We start from the raw sequence: 24,538 nt of genomic DNA, 5'->3' as shown, positions 1-24,538 counted from the left end.
TTTAGCAAAGCGAGGTCCACTTACTAGATAGAGGAAGGATACAAAAGAGGACTTCACGGTCAGCTGAAAAACCCTTTCAAAAAACCCATCCTGAAATTACTTTAAGACTCCTGTGTCAACTCATGACACAGGAGTGGCAATTTCAGTCCACAAGAGCTTCCAGTAACAGGAAAAGACAAAACTGTAAACTGGACAAGAAAAACAAAACAATAAGGACAAGAGTCCACTTAGCTGATCAGCAGACTAGTAGCAGGAACATGCAACTGAATGACTCAGGTTACAATGATGACCGGCAAGGAAGTGACTGGAGAGCAAGGCTAAATAGGGAACTCCCAAAACTGATGGAAGCAGGTGAGCCGAGGCAGAAAAGCACACACAAGTCTCCAGTACCACCAGCCACCACCAGGGGAGCAAAAAAGCGGATCACAACAGTGAGGTGCATTTGCTGACTGCAATGGTGTCCATGTACCATGGGTGAGGCTTTGCTTATAGGTTAACTTTGTTTATTCCATTGAGAAAATGGAGAAAATGACCCATTTTACGGACTCCCAAGACTTTGGCACCCGGTGTGTTCCTCACATGGATTAAGCACATGTGAAATGAAAGAACTTGTTTACTGGAGATGATGTATATGTGTATATTTACTGCATATATTTTTTGTCGATCAATGAGTAATTGGGCTTTAGTACAAGTTGTGCTAATTAATACCTTGAAATGCGTCACTGTGCAGACACAGATACTTGATAAAGACTACGGGAAGTATCACTCAAGCTATCATTCGCAAACATAAGAATTGTGTAAAAAAGCCGTTTTTATTGACACCTTTTATTGACTGTAAGATAGGAGAGGATTACAACATGTCTTTATAAAGCTTGAACACACATGTACCTGGATGTGTGTCATTGAGTATGATATAAACATTGACATACTGAAACTAGAACACTCCATATTAATGCTTCCTTCCTTACTGCTACTTCTTCACAATGGTGATTCTACCTTAGAGGCGGCCCATGTGGCTGCTACAGGCCCCTGTAGGACCATTCTAGATTAGTTTCATCCATAAAACCCATGAAAATAGGATTTGATACCAGGACCTTCATTGGGTTAGAAATGTGGTAGTGTCAAGGAGCCAATGAAAGCTCCTTAATATTATCATTGTCCTCTATGTTCTTAAGAAGTTTACTTACCAGATAACTTCCTTACAATTTTTATGACAGTTTTTTGAGCTGTGGGAACCTTAGAGGGGGAAAAGAAGAGGATTCAACTCATGGACACATTTTCTAAATTATTCTCCATGAAAATCATATTGAAATTTTAGAAAACAATGAAAATATTCAGGAAAGCTGCATGTGGCTAGTAAGGCTAAAATTGATCAAGTGGTAAGGAAGCGTGAAATACAGTAGAGTTATATATTGGGAGGGAGGTTATAATTGGCATAGGGGTTGATGGGGCCAATTGTCTTCACTGAAAAAAACAGTACTTTAAACATAAGGTGATGGTAGGTGGTCCCGTTACATGTAGATTGTGCATTGAAGTTCAGAAACTACAAGTTACACCTTCACATAAGAGAGAGGAACAAACGAGTGGCCTATACAGGTATGGTGGTGGCAGCTTGAACCAGCACAAGAAGTTAATATGTTTTGCTTCCCTAAGTAGCAATCATGCACCACATGTCCAGAAAGACAATAAAGCACTGAAAGAAGTTCTAGAAAACTTTGGAAGAAAGTCTTAAATGTTTGTTAATATCAGAAATCTTATATAAAAAGAGCACTAAAATGACATTGATATAGACCTATGAAGACCAGCTATTTAATCCATCATCATCACCTGAAAAGATAAGATTATTTGTAAGAATTTCCATCATAGATGAGCGTAGTGTAGACTATTAGGACTCATACTGTTGAATTACAGATCCCACAACACACCACTTTGCCTAAAGTCTATGTCCAGCTTTGGTGCGCCTTCTTTGGTGAACTCCAGCCTTTTCCAATAGCGTACATACCAAAAAAGACAGATAATGAGTTTGTTATTGGGTTCATGGAGAAAAGGGGCGAGTTGTAGCTCCATTATGTTTGGCAATGGGTGGTAATAATTTGGACAGGACTTCCTTTTTAAGAAAAACTGCATTGTTGGCAAAAAGAGGTTGGGAGGGAAACAAACACCAATTACTTCTGTTCTTGGTGGTGAGACCCAGCACCAAAGTAGGGGTCCATTTTATTTTTTTGTTATATATCCCCCTCTCTTCTCTTCTATGTGCCACATTGTTTTCACACATTTATATGGAAATCTAATGATAGACATTATGGTTTTGGAACCTTTGCTGTTATTTTACATTGTGTGTGGCATTCTCCAGGACATCTTTAGAAAACTCCACAAAAAACATAAAACTATGAAGCTATGATGAAATTACCATTACAGAGATAGAAGATAAAGCTTAGTATTAAAACAAATTGCTTAATTTCTAAATATCAGAAAAATTATTGAACGTAAAATATTTACGTTACAGTATAGTATATATACCAGATATATAAAAATCTCTAATGTTGAAAAACCTCCACTAGACAAGATGGCTTCCTTGCCAACTTTGTATCACCAGCATCAGGACTTTTTGTTAAAAATGTAAGTTGTTTTTGTTTAGGTTTATTTTTTCTAGAAATAAAAGGTATTAACAGTAAGTAGGTTCCTGATGTGTAATGTGATTCCATATACAGTCTCTAACTAGTCACTTTCAATGAACTTTCATATTAACTTATGTAACCTCTAACAAAGAAGCCTTATGTCTAAGTACCCTCACTTGGTGAAGTCATCACTTAGTGTCCCCCCTTACACTATGCCTCTTATTTAGGAAATTTAAAGTGAAGCTATGATCAGAAGATGACCAATTGTTTAATCAGGTTTTTGTGTTACATGTATTTTTTTAAATTCTTGGCAATTTTTCTTTTCTATCACGATCTGTATTTTACAATTTTCATACTGGCCACTGGATAGTTTTTTAAACTCATACTTTCTGTCCTTACAATAGTTAAGGAAGAGTTTTCAGGAGGCTCCTTATCATCAGAGACAGGATTACAATGACAGGTAAAACCATCATACACTGGTGAAAACACAGGATCTACCAATCACAATAGGCGATGTCACAGTTGATCCTGCTCCACCTCCCCTCTTAGTGACCTTTACACACACCCATTAGATGCTTCAGTAGAAAACGTTGCCTCTGATTCAGTCTATAGCTGTGGATTTCCTAGAACAATGGGAAGTCTAAAGTAGCCCCAGTAGCCAGTGTGAAAAGTGCAAGATTTACCATTTTAATTTTTAATGCAGGTTGTGATATGAAGAAACAACATTGACAAAAATGTTAAAATAATATTTCATACAAAAAAAAACCAGATTTTAATAAAAGGTCATTTTCTGATGACACATTCCCTTAACTATAGAATGCAAACTTTAAGAAGTGCCACTTTTTAGTTACAAAGTACAATTCTGATTATCCATCAAATAAGAAAATGTTTTTGAGAAATATAATACTGAAGAACATATTAATCTCCTGTATCCTGACCAAAGGCACGTGTTCAGTAGAAGATGACCCTTCTATTGGACTGTTGGAGAGTTGGGGTCATGCCCTGGTAGTATAATTCTCTTTGCTATTCTATGGTGAAGACTAGTGCAGGTCTTCCCTCTAAATAGGGGGCCATAAGTGCAATTTCCCTTTGTCAAGGAACTTTAAAATGGACACCAACAATTTTAGCATGTTATTTAGAAAATAGTGGCTGCAGAGCTGATTGAAACCTAGTTTTAATTTCTCATTTTTGTGGCCAGCATATTAGCTTGTAAAGTTTATATGCTAATTTCCTCTTCCACTAAGGGTGCAAAAGCAGAGATTCTTCCCTGGGGGTGTTTACTTTTTCCTCTGTAAGACATTGATCAATAATAAGCAGGAGATGTCATATAGGAAAAAAAAAATAAAACAGAAAACACCCCCAGAAAAGGTTAGACTTGTGTGATATGGCAAGCCATGTAATGGCTCATAGCGCTACGCTCTTCACTGATCTTACTGCCAGCACCTTCTGTGATTACAAGCAGTGAAGGGGAGTAGAGCAGTGCTGTGTGTCATTATAAACACATCTGCATCTGCAGCTCTCATCTCACAGCGCTGTCATTTCTGTTCTATTCCTGCCATGCTGACAGTGCAGTGAGATGACAGCTGCGGATGGAGTGTTTGTAATGAAACACAGTTTTGCACTTCTTACTTCCTCCACTTGTAATTACAGTAGGTGCTGGCAGTAAGATCATTGAGAAGAGCAGAGCTGTGTGATCGAAGAGAAAATTACTATATAAACATTACTAACTAATATCTCAGCAATGGACATGAGAATTAAAAAAATAAAAAACTGTGTTATATTCAACTTTGCAGTCACTACTACTCCATGACATGACCAGTTTAACATGCTAAAACAGGTGAATGTCCCTTGAAAAATGAGCGTCCTATGGATTGTACAGTTGCGGCATCACCTAACTTAAAAACAAGATCGGGGGTTTTGATGGCACCTTAAAGCTTGACTATGCTTTTTATAAACTATGATAAAGTAAGATAAGGCAAATATTGTATAAAGTCAAACTTAAAGGTGTGGCCCTAAAAACAAATTTTCAGGATGATTTTTGATTTAGATTTTTTTCAGGCTATGAAGATTGTCAGCACTTCTTATAAATTATTTAACTGCCCAGCAGTATCACATGCTATCTTCTGTACACAACTTTCACATACACATTTATACATAGAGATATAATGATTGATGGCCGGTCAGCCCACCCTGCTGATGGCATGAGATCGGAGAACCTCAACAGGATGAACCATGGCTTCTGCCTTGTCCTTGCCTTGTCTTTGAATCTGATGCAAGGTCTGGAACTATATATTTCTGTATAGGATCTGCTTCTTGCTCAGAAGGGGATGAAGGAACCATTAATCGGGCCAAGGAGACCAATCAGGATCAAGGAAGGGATCGTAGCGGACATGCTTGACAGTACAAGCTGGAATCCAGTGCTATTCCTTTAATGGAATTTAGTACATGAAAATGAAGCAGAACATGAAAACCTGATCTGAATAGAGTTTACATGATATGAGATTGGAGAGGAGATGACTGAGGTCAGGCTGTCACCTGAGCACAAATGGGGCACATTTTGCTGGCCAGCAACAAACTCCATTTGTCATTTCTAACACATAATAACACCAGACAGAATAAATAGACTGAGTACATGTGAAACCCTTTGGCTGCCAGTCTAAAATACGAACAGCCAAAGAGTTTACAAGCAGCTGCACGCCACAAAAATGAAGAAGCTCTGGACTATGGAGAGCACCTATATGAGCACCGTAGTGGCCATATACATTTGCCAAGTAGAAATAGAGCAATAGCAACCCTTTCTATTAGGGAAGATAGAAATCAGTGTTTTTATGCACGATGTGTTCTGAGCACATCAGTCATACTATACACGGGTTTCCAGGATCGACTAATGACCAGAACCATTATTTTACTGCTGCTGTGCAACTGCCCTAACAAAGTGAAATTCAGTCCAGAATACAGAAGCCAATGGCACGGGCTCAATGTATAGCCTGAGGAGGAGGACGAGAAGGGGGTGGACCTGGGGGCATTCGGGCAGGTGGAGGACCAGGTGGAGGTTGCCGCTGTGGTGGCTGATTAGGAGGCTGTTTAGGTGGCTGATTTGGTGGTGGTGGGCTTGGTGAAGCACTTCTGGCAGGTGGCCTATAGATAGCCTGGCTACCATCTGCTTTAACTCTGGTGAAATTAATACAGCGTCCCTAAAAAAAAAATAGAGAGAAAAAACAGAAACATGAAAAGGTAATCGAGATTGTAGAAGGCAGGACAGCAAAATATTCTGCTTCCCCCTCAATCATCTGTTACTGATCCCTCTAAATGTTTCCCTGCAGAACTATAGAGGCTGCCCTGTACAACACCTCAGGGCTGGTAGTTTGGGAGAATCTTCCCCAAAGACAAAACCTACATTCTTCATTTTATAGCAACTTCTACATTTTCAGGATTTTTTTTACCACCTGAAATGGAGCAGTATGGCCCATACTCATGTGCTGCTCCATTCAAACTCCTGTTCACGGCCTTAGGGGTAGGACAAAGGGGACAGAGGGATCCCCCATTCTGGTAATCAGTCCCAGTGTTCAGACCCCAATAAATCTATTTTTCATAATTGAACCAACTGTCATGTGCACCATGTTCAAGGTTGTGATGGGTAAGGGGTAGGCTTCACCTAAGTTCACGCAGGGAATCAGAAGTGCGAAGGAACCCAAAGTCCTGCCTACATGATCAATAACTGCTTTATCAGTCTCCACTATAAGGCAATAACTGGTCATCGGTGCCTTGGGTTTATTTGCTTTTCAGTTGGATGAGTCAAAAATGGTCCTTTCAGGATAGCCCTTTTTGCAAAAGTTTGATCTTTGTCAGAACTCGTCATGGTTTTAAATGCCACTGTTATGTTAGGGACACTAGATCTCACAACTGCTACATACAATCTAGCTTCAATCTTCCTATCACATGTAAGAGACTTATGTGGTTGTTATGTGTAATGTGCTACAATACTACACACATGATGGACCATAAGGACAAAAAAAGCTGTAATGGGTAGAGTGGCAGAGGATCTTTCCCTCACCTCAATTCACTGCCTCTAAACTGGGGACAAATGCCCTGCTAGATCCTCAAGTTGCGTCCATGGTGATGAGGACTTTTCATTTGTAGAACAAAGCCAAAGCCTGTCTAGATCACAAGGATGTGACTAGTGACATGGTGCCCTATGTTCTCACCTTGTCCCCGGCTTGCGGCCTCATCAGAGACACTTGGTCGTATCCTCTCCTCAGCAGAGCCCAAATTGCATCTAGCTTGCCCTGGAGTGAGACAAGAAGTCAGAAGTGAATTCACATGCAATATGTACGATAGGCAGAAAGGTGTAGAGACGTAACCCCTTCTTTACCTTAATTGGACTGTACCATTTCCTCTCCTGTGAATTATTACGCCGTGAGTTTTTCTTTGGTTTAGGCTCCCAGGGTTCAAATTCTTCCTCTGGCAATTTAATGACTGCATTTTTGGGTTTCTCTAGTTTTGCTCCTTCTTCGGTGGAGCCCTTATCACCCCACCTCACCTACAGTAAAATAAATTACATATACTACATTTTGTATATAACAAGTACCCATCTTCTGTCCTCTTCTGTTTTAGCACTAATTATATTCGCCATTAAAGGAATATTCTAAAGTGTTATTATTATTATTTATTTATATAGCACCATTAATTCCATGGTGCTGTACATGAGACGGAGTTACATCAAAATACAAATATCACTTACATTAAACAAACTAACAATGACAGACTGGTACAGAGGGAAGAGGACCCTGCCCTTGCGAGCTTACATTCTACAGGATTATGGGAAAGGAGACAGAAGGTCGGGGGTTGCAGTAGCTCCGATGGTGCTGAAGTGGCCGTGTGGTCATTACAGGTTGTACGCTTTCTTGAAGAGGTGGGTTTTCAGGTTTCTTTTGAAGGATCCAAATGTGGTGGATAACCGGACATGTTGGGGCACAGAATTCCATACCCATAGGATAGGGGATAACTTCCCAGTCGCCGGGGGGTCCAATTGTTGGGGCCTCAAACAATCCCAATAAATATAGAGCATGAATGGGGCAGAGATCGATCGACCATGAGCACATTTGTTCCATTCATTCTTAATAGGACCACTGAGAAGGTAGCCGCGCACTTCGCTTGGTTGGTCTTTGGCACTCCTATTCACAATGAATTAAGTGAATTGATCACCATTCCATTCCAGTTCTCGTGATCACTAGGGGTCCCTTACAAATTGAAATTAAAAATATATCTAATGGATTTGTAAATATCAAAATCTATCCATTTTACCTCCATTCTTTTGATACCCCCGACTCCTCTTCCTCCATAATAAGATGCATCCACAGTTGGCCACTTTTTCTTTGGTAGGCCATCCTCATCATCAGATTCCTGAATAAATAAGATTTGCGCTCATTAAACATTTCTTTTGAGTATAATCAGGAGGAGACAATCCAGGTGACAAATCCTATTAACTTCAATGCTATGTGTGTGCAGCGCCCCAGAGTCCTGGTCGTTGCAGTACTGTGGCTCCGCCACTAAGGGGAGCTATGGTACGTCTGATGGCACTGAAGGAGTTCATCTGATCAGGTATCACAGACACCAATACATTTCACAGTCGGGCCTCCGGGGGGAGCTAAGGGTTCTATTCACTAGGCCACTCCCCACCATAGTGGGTAAACTGGGGGTCAGGCAGGAAGTTAGATCAGAAAGCTGACTGGGTTGGAACCAGGCAACACCTTGTGGCAGAGGGTGTTGTAGGGGAAGATACAGTAGGGTCTCTGTCAGGGGTGGGATCCTGACAGAGGCTTGGCAACTTGAACGAACGTAACGGGACCGTGCCTGCTCCGGGTAGCGGCGGTGCCCAAGGAAGGATTAGAAGCGAGATAGATTGTGCTGAGTGAGAAACGAGATCACGCAAAGGAGAAATACCAGTAGGAGTCGTGCTGTAAGACCGAGGCAACATCCTACTGAGGCGCACTACCGGTGGCCGGAACGCCGAGGGAGTATCATAACATTCAGCTTCAAGCAATACTCCAAACAGCAGCAGGACAGTCAGTTTAAGGCGGGCTGTCTACCTTAAATCACCTATGCAGTCTTGGGGGGCAACTTGTGGAGAGGGGCGACTCTAGGGTCCCGGAAGAGCTCCGAGCCTACCCGTCAAACGGGTGCCGTTCCAACCAGAACATCAGGGAGGGACGGAGGATTAGCAGAACATCATCTAATCGAGTTGTGAGGGAACTTAAGAAACAGACACAACAGTTGTGGGGGACTTTCTGTAAGCACAGCAGGGAAGGACCACAACACATAGCGCTAGAAGGAAGGCACCGATTTCCACCTGTGAAGAGAACTCTGGAGGTGCCATTGGACCGGCTGGACTTGCGCAGCCTGGTGAACCGTGTTCCGGACTGAGGACCCAGAGATCTTCAGTAAAGAGGTAAAGAGACTGCAACCTGGTGTCCTCGTTATTTACTGCACCGCACCACCACAGCCTCACTACTACAGCATCACCACCATCATCCATATCTATTATTCACTGTACGCCCCACGGCAGGGTCACGGACCGGGGCCTAGCCACCGTGACAACTCCAGAGCAGAGGCTCACAGGCCCGGTACCGGGTACCCCTCGGCCCTGCGGCGGTGGGGGCGCTACATGTGTATGAATCTGTTTGAAAAGAGCTCCTCTAGTGCTGGCTGTAGGTATAGAAAATGTATTCATCACAGTGAATGGAGGCTTTCAACCAGAATAAAGGAAAATATGTTTAATTTATTTATTTTACTCTTTTATATAGCGCCACTAATTTCCACATAGCTTTAAAAACATCATCACCGTCCCTATTGGGGCTCACAAGCTATATTGATCACTAAACAACATGGCCTAGCTTTCACAAACGTGATTAATGTTTGATTAGCGATCTGGCCTCAACAAATAAGCCAAAAAGAACAGCAACTTGTCCTTCTGAATGAGTATAAACACTGAAGCAACACAGCCCCTTAAGGTACCGTCACACTAAACGATATCGCTAGCGATCCGTGACGTTGCAGCGTCCTGGATAGCGATATCGTTGTGTTTGACACGCAGCAGCGATCAGGATCCTGCTGTGATATCGCTGGTCGTTGATTAAAGTTCAGAACTTTATTTGGTCGTCAGATCGCCGTGTATCGTTGTGTTTGACACCAAAAGCAACGATACCAGCGATGTTTTACAATGGTAACCAGGGTAAATATCGGGTTACTAAGCGCAGGGCCGCGCTTAGTAACCCGATGTTTACCCTGGTTACCAGTGTAAAATGTAAAAAAAACAAACAGTACATACTCACCTTCTGCTGTCTGTCACACGTCCCCCACCGTCCGCTTCCTGCACTGGCTGAGCGCTGGCCGTAAGTGAAAGCACAGCACAGCGGTGACGTCACCGCTCTGCTGTTAGGGCCGGCACTCATAGTCAGTGCAGGAAGCGGACGCCGGGGGACGTGCAGGTGAGTATGTACTGTTTGTTTTTTTACATTTTACACTGGTAACCAGGGTAAACATCGGGTTACTAAGCGTGGCCCTGCGCTTAGCAACCCGATGTTTACCCTGGTTACCCAGGGACCTCGGCATCGTTGGTCGCTGGAGAGCGGTCTGTGTGACAGTTCTCCAGCGACCAAACAGCGACGCTGCAGCGATCAGCATCGTTGTCTGTATTGCTGCAGCGTCGCTTAGTGTGACGGTACCTTTAGTTCCTTCATGTACGGGATTGGATCCGCACTAATGATGTATCTTGAAAGACCACCAAAGGATTAGACCCAGAAAATGCCATATACATATATATATATATATATATATATATATATATATATAAATTGCAGCCATTGATTTAAAGGGAATCGGTCACCAGTTTTGCTACTCCACCTGAGACCAGTGATGTGTCATGTCATGGCTGCTTGCTGTAGTTTTGCTAAAATCACAGTTTTCCCTGCTGCAAATCTACCAGTTCTTTGAATGCTGAGTTCTGAATAACACTGCCCACTCTGCTGATTGGCGGATTTCTGCCTATGCACACTGTACATAGAAAGCTGCCAATCAGTGGTGTTTTCTTACATCTCAAAAATAAAATAAACAGTCAGAGAAGTGTAAACCACAAACAAAACCAAGACAGTTTCTTACTACTTTGACTGATGGGTTCTGACTTATTTCTATGAGGATGAGGCCACTGTTTACATATAAGGTCTATTCTTTGCCATCACGATATGACAGTTCAGAACATTAGCGCCTGATACACAGCTCCATTGCCCATCCCTGTTCTTTCATTCTGATGGCGACCTTATGATTTTGGCTGCAGGCAGCAGAGAGCTTCTGATAAATACCCCCTTGTTTCACTACACAACAGTGAGGTCTCTAGTGACACTGTTTCATTGGGAATACAGAAACGTTCTAACTACTAGGAAAAAGCCGTGTCACTATTCCTCCTGCTGGTTCTCCATATGGCGGGCAACTTACTAGACCAGAGGCAAAGTGGTACAGCCTGGTGCTGCTGTAAATGTATTTTTTATTGGGGTCACAGCAGTTGTGAACCAGACATCCATGAATTACACCATCAGTGTTTCTGTGGCACCCCAGGAGTCCGGTTGCCACAATGGCATTGACTCCCTCATGGGGGGTGATGCCATGCCTGGAAGCAAGAAGGAATCCTCTTAGCAGGTAACACAGGCATTCAACACTTTCCTGACTCCAGATCAGAGGGGGGAGCTCTATACCCAGTTTCGGGGAGCTGCCCTATAAGTTCTGGTCTAGAGGCAGGGTTAGTTAGTCTGAGTCCGAAAGAGGGAGAGTGAGGATGCAGACAGTGAAGGAAGAGGAAGCATGAGGGGAAAGCCTGAGAGTGGGGCTGCGATTGAGATCACTCCAGGACTGAGTGCAAAAGGCCGGACATCGGAGTCCATGGTTGTATGGGGACTGCAGGCCCCACAACTGAATCTGGAGGACAGGAGATTGCACGTCTCCTGGCCACAACTGAGACCTGAAGGCACAGCAGCAAACTAGAGCCCGGAGTCACCACGAGAGAGAGTGACATCTGGAAAAGGCTCGAGCTGCCTGCCATGCAGGTAGTGTTCCACTTATAGGACAGAGAGAGGGGGACTTGAATAGAGCATAAAGCATCAAGAACCTTGAAAACAGTGCTGTAAGGAAGGCCTCTAAATCCACCTGGCTAGGGGGATTCTGAATTGTTTCCAGGCTGCCCGGACCTCCAACGCCACCTGTCACCAGTGTCCCGGACAACATCTACAATTAAAGGTAAAGAAACTACAGTCCCTGTGTCTTCCGATTATTCCTGCACCCCAACATCCACAACTCCTCATCAACTGTCCTGGTAGCCCTCGGGCCTTCGCTCCACCTGTGGAGAGCAAAACCATCTAAGCTGCATCACCATTGGCCCCAGCGGATCCCTTTAAGCAGCGTCGGCCATCCCTGGCTGAGTACCACAGGTGGCGTCACGAACAATCCCCTATAACTATTTCCCTCATCCCTTTCATTGGATGCCCAGGGCCACGGACCGGGTCACTGCTGCCGTGACACATCCCCTTTAAGAACCGGCTCGGTACCGAGTAACCCCACGGCCATGGTGGGCGCTCCATTTCTCCCTGCCTATTGATTTCAGTAGGTGTCATACTTAGCTTTCCCTGCGGGGGCAGTGCAGACACAGTTGTCAGTTACTAAGGATGATCAATGACTTTTTGGCACTCTATTAAAACCAGTGGACTGACTATATTATAATACAAAATACTTATTACTTACGTAGTAATGGTTCACATTTACATATTGAATTATGAGGTGTGTAAACAAAGATTATGCAAAAATCGCATGGATATAAAGCAAAATACACCCCAAATTATTTGGGAAGGGTTTTTGAAGCTCTGATTTTTTTTTCAAAGTTGTTAAACATTACTAAATCTATGGTCATGCATTAGGACAAAGGGGACATTGTCGAGGCTGTGACGTTAAGGACATATATAGGAATGAATGAAAGGAAGCCTGTGTATATATAGCTGCAGAATCCAGCTGTATCCTGACAGAAGCGAAGGGGAAAGTTCCAGATAATGTATGGCGCTGTGAATGAGGATTTTGTTGGCTGGTACACGGCAGGTTAAATAATGATTAACCTCTTAAATTCCAGCAGAGGCATTTTAGTGTTTCAATGGTTTGCACAGAATTTGGTAGAATATTCATGAATTATATTTTCTTCATACGGTATATTGATTTATCGTTGTAATGGGGAGCTATTACTGGACGAATTATAAATCATGGCAATTTCAGATAATACATTTTTTATACATTCCCCATTTTGCTGATCATTGGGGGTCCCAGTGAGGGAATACCCACTGTTCAGTAAGTTGTCGCCTGTCCTGTGGATAGGTGACAGCTTGTTCTAATTTCCAGACAACCAGACAACATAGACCTTGGTTGACATTCCAGTGTCTGATTGGCAAATTTCAGAACTCCGTGCATATACGGCCAACTCTCCATTCCCAATGTGTGATGTGAGGCACTGATCTCTAGGCATCTGTGGGCCCCAGAGGTGGGTGCCACATCCTGTAATTATCTCCTATGTGCTTGAGATGAAAGCACCATTTTAAATGCTGGTTGTTTAACCAATTAGGGTCAGTGATCTACCATGTAGCCTCCTGAAAAAAGCCAAGCAGAAAAGGTTTGGACCTTCCAGCAGGGGTAACCACTCTGTTTTTTAAAGGGGGAAGCGGGTTCAAAAGGAGACAGCAAAGTTTCCTGTGTTAATTAGGACTTTGTCTATATTCTACACACAGTTCAACACGGCCTGCTTTAAGGGTTAGTGACTGATCACAAATTAATTTGATGCAGATCAAAAATTCGAACAATGGCAGGTAATGCTGCAGCCATTTTATGGCGAATCTGAGAGGACTTCAAAGTACACAGCAAAGACATAGAGATAGCTAGAAAGTCATAAAACACTGAACAAATAGTACAGAGAGTGCCTGAAAGCACTAAAGATTAGTGTGTGAGGAACAGAGAATATTACAGATTTAACTGATAGGTATAGATAAGAGAGCCATTGTCTTACTACTAGTTACCATCAACTTAGGGTACCGTCACACAGTGCAATTTTGATCGCTACAACGGCACGATTCGTGACGTTCCAGCGATGCATTTACGATATCACTGTGTCTGACACGCTACTGCGATCCGGATCCCCGCTGAGAATCGTACGTCGTAGCAGATCGTTTGAAACTTTCTTTGGTCGTCTAGTGTCCCGCTGTGGCGGCATGATTGCATTGTGTGACACAGGTTGTATACGATGTGCGCACAGTAGCCAACGGCTTCTACATCGCAAATACGTCATGAAATTATCGCTCCAGCGCCGTGTATTGCAACGTGTGACCGCAGTATACGACGCTGGAGCGATACTTATACGACGCTGCAACGTCACGAATTGTGCCGTCGTAGCGATGAAAATGGCACTGTGTGACGGTACCCTTACCAAAAGCCACTTGAAGATTACAAAGACTGTGTTTGTATTAAGCCCCCGTCACACTAAGTGAGGTCGCTAGCGAGATCGCTGCGGAGTCACAAGTTTTGTGACGCAACAGCGACCTCAGTAGCGATCTCGCTATGTTTGACACGTAGCAGCGACCAGGCCCCTGCTGTGAGATCGCTGGTCGTGTCGGAATGGCCTGGACCTTTTTTTGATCGTTGAGGTCCCGCTGACATCGCTGAATCGGTGTGTGTGACACGGATTCAGCGATGTCTTCACTGGTAACCAGGGTAAACATCGGGTTACTAAGCGCAGGGCCGCGCTTAGTAACCCGATGTTTACCCTGGTTACCATCGTAAATGTAAAAAAAAACAAACACTACATACTCACATTCCGGTGTCCGTCAGGTCCCTTGCTGTCTGCTTCCCGCACTGATTGACTGCCGGCCGTAAAGTGAAAGCACAGCACAGCGGTGACGTCACCGCTCTGCTGTTAGGGCCGGCGCTCAGTCAGTGCAGGAAGCAGACGCCGGGGGACGCGAAGGTGAGTATGTACTGTTTGTTTTTTTACATTTTACACTGGTAACCAGGGTAAACATCGGGTTACTAAGCGCGGCCCTGCGCTTAGCAACCCGATGTTTACCCTGGTTACCCGGGGACCTCGGCATCGTTGGTCGCTGGAGAGCTGTCTGTGTGACAGCGCCCCAGCGACCACACAGCGACTAAACAGCGACGCTGCAGCGATCGGCATCGTTGTCTGTATCGCTGCAGCGTCGCTAAGTGTGACGGGGCCTTTACTCTGCTCTCCCAATATAGAATACATGACATTCATGTTTATGGAAAAGTCAGGAGAAATAACCAAGAAGCTATCTTAAAATGGACCTTTAGGCTAGGTTCATATTGCGTTAGTGAGTGATCACTAACGGACAGCGTTGCACGGCGAAAATGTCGCAATTAACGCCGTGCAACGGGTCCGTTAGCGCACCCATTGACAGCAATGTAAATTTCGCCTGCAGCGCATCGCTAGCGCGTGCCTTTTTCGGCTCGCGCTAGCGATGTGCCGTTCTTTTGTAGCGCGCCTCGGACACTGCTTGCAGCGTCAGAGGCGTGCCCGAGGTCCGTTCCCGCAGATCAGGGATCTGCGAGAGCAGGGACGTTAGCGCGACCCCTAAACGCGGCCCCTAAAAAAACATTGCATTAGCGCAATCCGCTAGCGCTAAACGGATTGCCCTAACGCAATGTGAACCTGGCCTTAAGCAAGTAATCCTTTACTGAGTAAAATGACATTAACCCCTTCACACTGCAGCCGTTTTTCATTTTTGCTTTCCTGTTTTTTGCTCCCCTTGTTCCCACAGCCATAACTTTTTTATTTTTCTGTCAATATGGCCATGTGAGGGCTTGTTGTATGCGGGAAATGTTGTACTTTTGAACGACACCATTGGTTTTACCATATCATGTACTGGAAAATGGGAAAACAATTTCAAGTGCGGTGAAATTGCAAAAAAAAGTGCAATTCCACAAATATTTTTTAGATTTCACTAAATGCTAAAACTGACTTGCCATTATGAGTCTCCAGGTCATTACGAGTTTGTAGACACCAAACATGTATAGATTGCTTTTTATTTAAATGGTGCAGAAAATCCAAAAATTGTAAAAAAAAAATTGTGTCATTTTTTGAGACCCATAGCTTCCCCATTTTTCATGATCTGGAGCTGGGTGAGGGATTATTTTTTGAATGCCGAGCTGTCATTTTTAATGATACCATGTTGGTGCAGATACGATCTTTTAATCGCCCATTATTGCATTTTCATGCAATGTTGCGGTGACCAAAAAACTGTAATTCTGGTGTTTTGACTTTTTTTTCGATACGCCGTTTACCAAACAGATTAATTCTTTTTATATCTTGATAGATCGGGCGATTCTGAACGCGGCAATACCAAATATGTGTAATTTTAATTTTTTTTTCATTGTTTTATTTTGAATGGGGCGAATTGGGGGTGATTTGAATTTTATATATATTTTTTTAAATATTTTTAAAAACATTTTTTTAAAGTTTCACTTGCTTCAATAGTCTCCATGGGAGACTACAAGCTGCGATAATCCAATCTCCTCTGCTACACACAGGTGATGATCAGATCGCCTGTGTGTAGCAGCAATGCTCACTTGCTATGAGCGCCAACCGCTGGGCGGCGCTCATAGTAATCCGGCAATACCAACCACAGAGGTCTGCTGCAGACCCTGGGTTGTCATGCCTACACATCGACGAGCCGCAGTCATGTGACACGGGCACTGATGGGTGGGATTAGTGATACGCTTCCAACCGCGGCTTTTAGGGGCACATGTCAGCTGTGCAAAACAGCCTCCTGACGAAGCCACCGACGGGGAAACGCGCATCGAGGCCCCCCTCCCCCCTGGTTGCAGCACCGCGGCATTATACTATTTTCAGCATGTCCCAAGGTATTTATATATATTTAGCGCTTTAATATGCACTCTGTAGACATCTGGGCTGCTGATTCAGTTTAATAATGCTCTTGATCCTTACATGCAGTAGGATTTTCCTTCTGGGAGCCCTGTAACTATCGGGCTAAGTACTTTTGTGGGTTTGCTATATCCTTATACATAGAGATATACTTTAATTCTCTCTGTGATATTCACCCACTATGATCTTGAAGCATATGCCGTCTTTGCGGCTGTAATAGGGAGGTTTGGATTTTTTATGTGTTCTTTCATCAGTATCTCTTTCCACCTTGTGATGCTGATTTCTTCTGCTGCTGTTTTCTATTCACCGTTGTCTGTTCTCAAACATATTTTGCATATGTATATTTGATACGTTAATAAATTTATATTCACTCATTTTGATACCTCTATTGCTCTGGTGTGGGATTTTTTTGATTGATAATCAAATCATCTATTAATATATTGTCAGATTTTTTGACATTTGTCACTGCCTCACTATCCAGTGCGACTTCAAATAGGTTTTCTGTGTTCTGACGTAGAGGTATGCCCTCTGCTGGTCGAGAGGGCACCTTCGTTTAGGTGTTTTATGTGCCATGAAACATGTGGGCTCACCGCTGGAGTCCATATCAAAGGGAGGGACACAGCATGCGCAGTACATGTACGGCACATGTCATGAAGGAGTCAAGGTATTCCAAATATATTGAGCCTACAGTTTGCTGCCCAATAAAACATATTTGGTGTAAGGGGTTAATATTGCTATACATTATCCATGATGATCTAGGATAGGATAGTTTTAGCAGTCAATAACTAATATTCCTGTAGGTATATAGTAATTAAGTGATTAATATAATTGTGGCCAATGTTGTATTGTTTAGGATATACATGTCAAATGCTGGCCCGTGGACCAAATCTGGCCCACAGGATGGTTATATTTGGCCAACAACACCAGAACCGCCACACCTATGTGGGGCCATTATTCTGTATGGAGACCTATGCAGTGCCCATAATAATGTATGGAAGACTATGTTGGGTCCATTTTTCTGTATGGAGGACTTTGTGGGGCCCATTATACTGTATGGAGGACTGTGGGGCCCATTATACTGTATGGAGGACTGTGGGTCACATTATACTGTATGGAGGACTATGTGGAGCCCATAATAAATAATAATAAATAATCTTTATTTTTATATAGCGCTAACATATTCTGCAGCGCTTTAGAGACATTATCATTGCTGTCCCCGATGGGGCTCACAATCTAAATTCCCTATCAGTATGTCTTTGGAATGTGGGAGGAAACCGGAGTGCCCGGAGGAAACCCATGCAAACATGGGGAGAACATACAAACTCTTTGCAGATGTTGTCCTTGGTGTGATTTGAACCCAGGACTCCAGTGCTAACCACTAAGCCACCGTGTTGCCCATAAAGCTTTATACTGGCTGGCCCAGGACTTTCTGAAAGTTCTTCTTTTTGGCCCTCTGTGTGTTTGAGTTTGACATTCCTGGTTTAGGATAATGAAAGGGTTAATTGTGGTGGTCTATAGCATTAAAATACTTATTTTAACTAACTAATCTAAATAGGTCTATCATTTTTTATAGGATTTGAAGCTCAGAATTTTTTGCTATAGAGCTCTAAATAGCGAAATCTGGAATTACAGAGTCATAGGGAGGTCAACCTGATAAAAATAAGTCTGCTGAAGCCACCACTAGAGGGAACTCACTGCATAGGAATTTAGATGAGATGTAACTGAATGTTTTCCCCTGATCTGCTCAGGGGAGGGCCTAGTGACCGGTTAGTGTGGTTAGACCCCCTATGATCAGACAGGACGCACAGAATTCATTTTTCTAATTTTGGAATATGGGGGTAATTGTTCTTTAATAAGTGTCTACATCATGCAAATATAATAGATAAACAGCCATGCTTAAAAATGACAGTTCCTTTAAGGTAAATGGTACGAAATGCAAGAATATAGAGCTCAATACTCACTGGTGCTGGAGGAGGAGGTGGTGGTGGCTCTTTAATCACCTGTGAAATAAACCACACACATATTTCAGTAAAATACCAGTGCAGGGGGATGGAGATTATAGATTTATGTAGATTATCAAATGAACCCCATATTACAGACTTTTAGGTCACCTGGGGAAAACAGCATTTTATATTATCTATAGCAACAACGCTGTAAGACAAAAAAATCATGTAGTAATTATCTGTGATGGATACCAAGAAGTATATTGTAAAATTGCAGATCATTTCATCATGCATTCAATAAGCTTTATTTGCTGAAAACAGAATATGGTACTTAAAAAAAAAAGTTGCTTCCGTGTAAAAAACTAATGGCTTCATTACCAATACTTACCACAGTGCAGCAAAGTGGCCAGAACCACCAAAGCAAGGCCAGGAAAAGTAGAAGGAAGAGTATCAGGAGGGCAATAAACAAGATGATTCCGGTGCGCTGCGGAAGAGGAAGTGTGCATGGGGTTATCACAGAGGTAACATGATGATTGGAGGAGATACAAGAGTAATGCTCTTATACAATGTCCACACATGTAGAATTCACATAATACTACCAGATAGTGGCCAAATAATATGTAGGATCCACAATATATAACTCACAGAGCTCATATACAACCGCCATACAGCACCGGCCACAACACAATAATACATAACTTTCACATAATACCACCATACACTGCTAAATAATCTGTGAGTTCATCTGTATCAGGGGCGGTAAAAGGATTAGCGGTGGTAATGCCTGGTGGTCCTTAGTGGTAAGGTTTTAAATGGTCACAGCTTTGGCTGCCCTGCTTAGGGAAGCATTTAAAGAGGTTATCCAGGACTATTTGTTTTCAGTATGGGAATAAAAACTAACAGGATGGTAGTTGCTAGCTACTTGCCTGTTGTGCCTCGTGCCAATTTCTGGTGACACAGAATAATCACAGACAGCTCCTGCCAGCAATTTAGCAGCTTCTGCTGACATCACGTCAACAGAGCAGCAGCTTCTCTTCCACTCTGGTCTGTCAGTGGGGTGTGACTGCCGATGTCATGCTGACTGACAACCCACTCCACTCTGCCTACCTACAGAGAGCCAGCTGTCAATCAACATATCATCGGCAGTCACGCCCCATCAACAGAGCAGACTGAAAGAGGAAGAGCTACTCTGTTGCAATGGATCAGCTGAATTCCTGGCAGGAGGAGTCAATGACTGTTCTGTGCCGGCGCCAGGTAGAACAGGCTGGTTAAGCAACTACCTGCCTGTTAGTTTTTACGTCCATAGTAAAGAAAAAGTAGTCCTGCATAACCCTTTCAAATAGAGACATCGTTGTCAGTTCTGGGAATTTAAGGGTTTATTCATGGTCCAGAGTAGTGGAAGGTTTAAGGTTATCCTCCATAGAGGGTTTAATTATAATATTCCTGGTGGTCAAGATCGGCCTAGAACATTGGGTTACAGTATACCACCCCCATAACCATATATGTTTGAAGAGAGGAACCAAATGAAGTTTGTGATTAATGTGCACACCGTTAGTATATGGCCAAAGGTGTGCCTGTGATACTTACACAATGTGTACTAGTGATGCTCACAGAACTGGAGATAAAGTTGAGGCCCATGTTCATACTGACCTGCAGATACATCACCCTTAAAAAGAAGATGAAGAAATATAAAAAAAACATGTATTTTTCATGTATATAGAGTATTTATTGCTGTTATGGCTAAATTAGCCATCGTCCTTGACCACCCTTTGTACTTAGTCTCTGGAAACATATACAACCCTAATGTGTATACCCCAGGGGTTCCATGGTTATGTAGTGCTGTTTACGGAGCCTGATCTTTTTTTATCCCTGGAATAGGAACATTCATAAAAGGCATCATAGCAGGAATAACTGCATATTTTTCTCTTGTGAATTTCCACCATCTTGTTTTTGCCATTGATATTGTCTATATCCATATTGTATTTTTGGATTAGTTATCAGACAACCACATTTCAATGTTGGATCTTCCAAAATATGACTCTTAAATATGAGGCGATGTATTGGCTCTGACCATGACAGACACTAGTGTACAAAATGTCTGCATATCTGGATGTGTAAACAGGATTATAAATTTATCATACGTACTGTCCAACTTCATGAATAACCGGAGCAGGACATAGCAGGTAGGTATCTTGTATAACGGTCGGCTTCTCATCTGGAAGACACATAGAAAATTGACTTTTCCCAGGTAACTTACAGTACTGTGGAAAATGTTTTACTCAGGTATGGAAAAATGCTGCACAGTAAGAATGCTTTCCAAACTAGAAGTGTTAGTAGTTATTTTTACCAATTACCTTAATAAAATAAAAAGTGAATAGATAAAAGTGACATTTAAATCACCTCAATACTTGGTGTGACCACCCTTTGCCTTCAAAACAGCATCAATTCCTCTAGGTTCTCTTAGTAGCTTCAAACATCTTGAATTTTCAAATGGATTTGAGGATTTGCTCAGGATTAATGGTGTCCTCAATGCAGAAAAATACAAGCAAATGCTTGTCCATCGTGGCATTTCATCATGGAGGTGTCCGATTGGTTCTAAATTCTTTCAGTTGCAGGGCAACCACCCCAAACATATAGCTAATGTAATTAAGAACTATCCTTGGCGTAAATAAGGATTTGTGCAAACCTACATCTGTAAAAGATGTGTGATTACTGATTAGTTCTCCAAGATCTTTGGAACAACCTCTCTGGCGAGTTCCTTCTGAAACTGTGGGCAATTGTACCTAGAGGAAATGATGCTTTGATGCTGTTATGAAAGCAAAGGAAAAAAATCCCCTGTGTTTGCTGGATAAAAAATACCTTTTATTTCTTATTATATTAAAATCCAAAAATTGGTGCACTAACACAAACCATCACCATGACAACAACATACCATAGAAAAGACCAGGGTGGTGCCTAACCCTGTACTCCACTACATGCACCCTACTTGCCAGCGGAGGTTGGCACCCTATAATCCTGCGCAATTGGCGCCCCCGCTCACCGTCGGCTATCCCTCCTACCCCTATTGGGCCCTAACAAGATGGGATAGGATTACATTACCAATCATCACAAACCCCCAGTCGTTTGTATACAAAACACCAATGCTGTGGCAGGTTTCTGACTACATCTATCCTGCCCCTGCCTGACTGCGGAGGTTGGCACCCTATTATGATACAACAGTGGCGCCCCCACTCCTCGACGGCTATCCTCTATCCTGTCCCTTGTCAGATGGTTGAGGGCAAAAAATATATTGTTGAGGTGCTGTAGTGCTTTTGGGATGCCACCGATGCTCCTCAGGATTGTATGTGTATGTCCGGATCCCCTTAGTATAACACTCGATCACAGTGCATGTATACCAGACACAGTACAGTTTGATGTTACACAGTTTCAAGTATCAGGTCTAGTGCACAGTTAGATCGCCCTGGTGCACTAATCATTGCCAATACATATAGTCCACAATCAATTAGCATACCCACTGTTGAGATACCGAACAAATTCCTTGGACACAGCAATATCTATAACCTATATGCCTATAAGTATATCCCTTGCATACTCGACGCGTTTCCCCTCGCTAGTTGCATGAAGTTCATCAGGAGCAAAAAAAATGTTGCTAAAGGGTTACTTAGCTCTTATCTTCATTGTTGGTATGTTTTGACTGTTATACAGCTCAGCATCTCAGGGCGGGTCCCCTCTTGAATGCCACAGCATTGGTGTTTTGTATACAAACGACTGGGGATTTGTGATGATTGGTAATGTAATCCTATCCCATCTTGTTAGGGCCCAATAGGGGTAGGAGGGATAGCCGACGGTGAGCGGGGGCGCCAATTGCGCAGGATTATAGGGTGCCAACCTCCGCTGGCAGGTAGGGTGCATGTAGTGGAGTACAGGGTTAGGCACCACCCTGGTCTTTTCTATGGTATGTTGTTGTCATGGTGATGGTTTGTGTTAGTGCACCAATTTTTGGATTTTAATATAATAAGAAATAAAAGGTATTTTTTATCCAGCAAACACAGGGGATTTTTTTCTGTGAGTTTTTTAATGATATAGGTCCCCAAAGATATATTTTTCCTTTCTGTGAACGTATGAAAGCAAAGGGTGGTCACACCAAACAAGTTTTTACACACCTGCCTAAAACTTTTGTACAGTACTGTGCATTTCCACAGAACTAGAATTTAACAATGAATTAATTTATTACCATATTCCTATGAAATAATTTGTTAGGACTACAGTTCTGTAACAGAAGGCCCAACCTTCTCTTCTGTCTGGTGTTATCACTCACATGGAAGCTAGTGAGCAGGTCTATCTCATTAGTGAAATGCTGCCATACAACAGCCTGATACATATTGCCATCCAGATACCCACTGTTATCCACTGTCCAGATAAACAGTTTCACACAGTATCCAGATAAGTATTGCCTCCAGAAACCAGATAAATCCCTGGTGCTTTATGGGGCAAAAGGTCAAACTCCTGGTGGGCTCGGATGGTGAAGTTTGAAGCTTGTGACAATGGTCCTGGCCTTCAATATCAAATTATATGTCAGGATGAGTGTAATAGCCATATGTAACACCACACCAATATGGTGGGCTGTAATTGGCCTGCTGTGCTACATGATGTCACTAAGACTAACACGTCATTATACTGGTGGGAAAACAGAAGAGTGGCATGGAACCCGGGTGACAGAAAAGGTAAGTATACCAGGAGGAAATGTGCACGATACACTACAAAGTTAGGCCAATCTTCTGACACTTTGTGGATGATTTATCAAAATCAGTGCACTAATACAGTCTGACTGTTCCCATAGTTAGCCAATGGGTTGGTACAGTAACAGCTCCCCTTTTATCCCGTAACTGTTAGATTTAGCCACAGTGTTCTCACTTATAGTTAAGCTGTCATTGAGCCTAAAGCTGCACAGAACTTGACTGATATCACGGGCACTGTGGAAGCCATTTCCTCGGACCACCACCTGGAAGGTCTCTGAAATGAGAACACACAAAGCAAACATTCATTAGCTGGTTATAGAAAAAAGGGCTTTTCATGGGGCAGCAAGCAAAGATAGTATAAATGCCAACATCCTCTGACCTACAGCTGAATCATGGCATACTCAGTATCTCATCAGCTGAAATCAAACTGAAGGAAATGCCAGCAATCTGACTTTTAATGCAGAGCGGTCACCAAATTTCATAATATAAACTGCGTACATCACATTACAAATTTTACAATTCTGACCAGTGTCCCTTTATAAGGTAATACCTCTGGAACGACTCAGTGGATCCCACTGATTCTGAGAATGTTTTTTTTCATGACAAATTGTACTTCATGATAGTGGTGAAAAAAATTGGAAATTTGGCAAAAATTTAGAAAATGTTATAATGTTCACATTTTAGATTTTTATGCTCTTAAACAATAGAGTTATTTCACACAAAACAGTTAATAAATTACATTTCCCACATGTCTACTTCACATCAGCACAACGTTTGAAACATCATTTTTAGCTAGGAAGTTAGAATTGTTAAAAGTTGACCAGCGATTTCTAATTTTTCCAACAAAATTTACAGAACCATTTTTTTAGGGACCACATCACATTTGAAGTGACTTTTAGGGGCTTATATTACAGAAAATACCCAAAAGTGACACCATTATAAAAACTACAAAACCACATTGAAGGAGCTTATTAACCCTTCAGGTGCTTTACAGGAACTGAAGCAATGTAGAAAGAAAAAATGAACATTTAGTTTTTTTTTCTCCGCAAAAATGTTACTTTAAACTCAATTTTTTTTATTCTCATAAGGGAAGGAGCACCGTTTGACTTTTGGAGTGCAAAATTGGCTGGAATCGTTAGTAGACACAATGTCGAGTTTGGAGAGCCCCTGATGTGCCTAAACAGTGGAAACCCCCCACAAGTGACCCCATTTTGTAAACTAGACCCTTCAAGGAATTTATCTAGATGTGTGGTGAGCACCTTG

The 24,538-nt window shown here is 42.5% G+C and overlaps 1 protein-coding gene across 1 annotated transcript in view; it reads right to left on the bottom strand.

The window, feature by feature from the left end:
* Positions 1-809: 809 nt before the first annotated feature.
* ANTXRL (ANTXR like) overlaps positions 810-24,538 on the bottom strand; it is a 110,587-nt gene continuing 86,858 nt past the window's right edge. Inside the window, exons 10-18 of the mRNA XM_077251164.1 lie at positions 23,451-23,549; positions 20,682-20,751; positions 20,124-20,202; positions 18,925-19,020; positions 18,555-18,593; positions 7,923-8,021; positions 6,991-7,158; positions 6,824-6,904; positions 810-5,812 (exon numbers count right to left, since the gene is read on the bottom strand). Of these exons, the coding sequence (XP_077107279.1) occupies positions 5,594-5,812; positions 6,824-6,904; positions 6,991-7,158; positions 7,923-8,021; positions 18,555-18,593; positions 18,925-19,020; positions 20,124-20,202; positions 20,682-20,751; positions 23,451-23,549 (950 nt within the window). The 3' untranslated portion in view covers positions 810-5,593. The remainder of the gene's footprint in view (positions 5,813-6,823; positions 6,905-6,990; positions 7,159-7,922; positions 8,022-18,554; positions 18,594-18,924; positions 19,021-20,123; positions 20,203-20,681; positions 20,752-23,450; positions 23,550-24,538) is intronic.

The sequence above is a fragment of the Ranitomeya variabilis genome, chromosome 4, assembly GCF_051348905.1.
Source record: "Ranitomeya variabilis isolate aRanVar5 chromosome 4, aRanVar5.hap1, whole genome shotgun sequence".
In the NCBI taxonomy this organism is placed as follows: domain Eukaryota; kingdom Metazoa; phylum Chordata; class Amphibia; order Anura; family Dendrobatidae; genus Ranitomeya; species Ranitomeya variabilis.
This window is presented reverse-complemented; position numbering and strand designations above follow the sequence as displayed.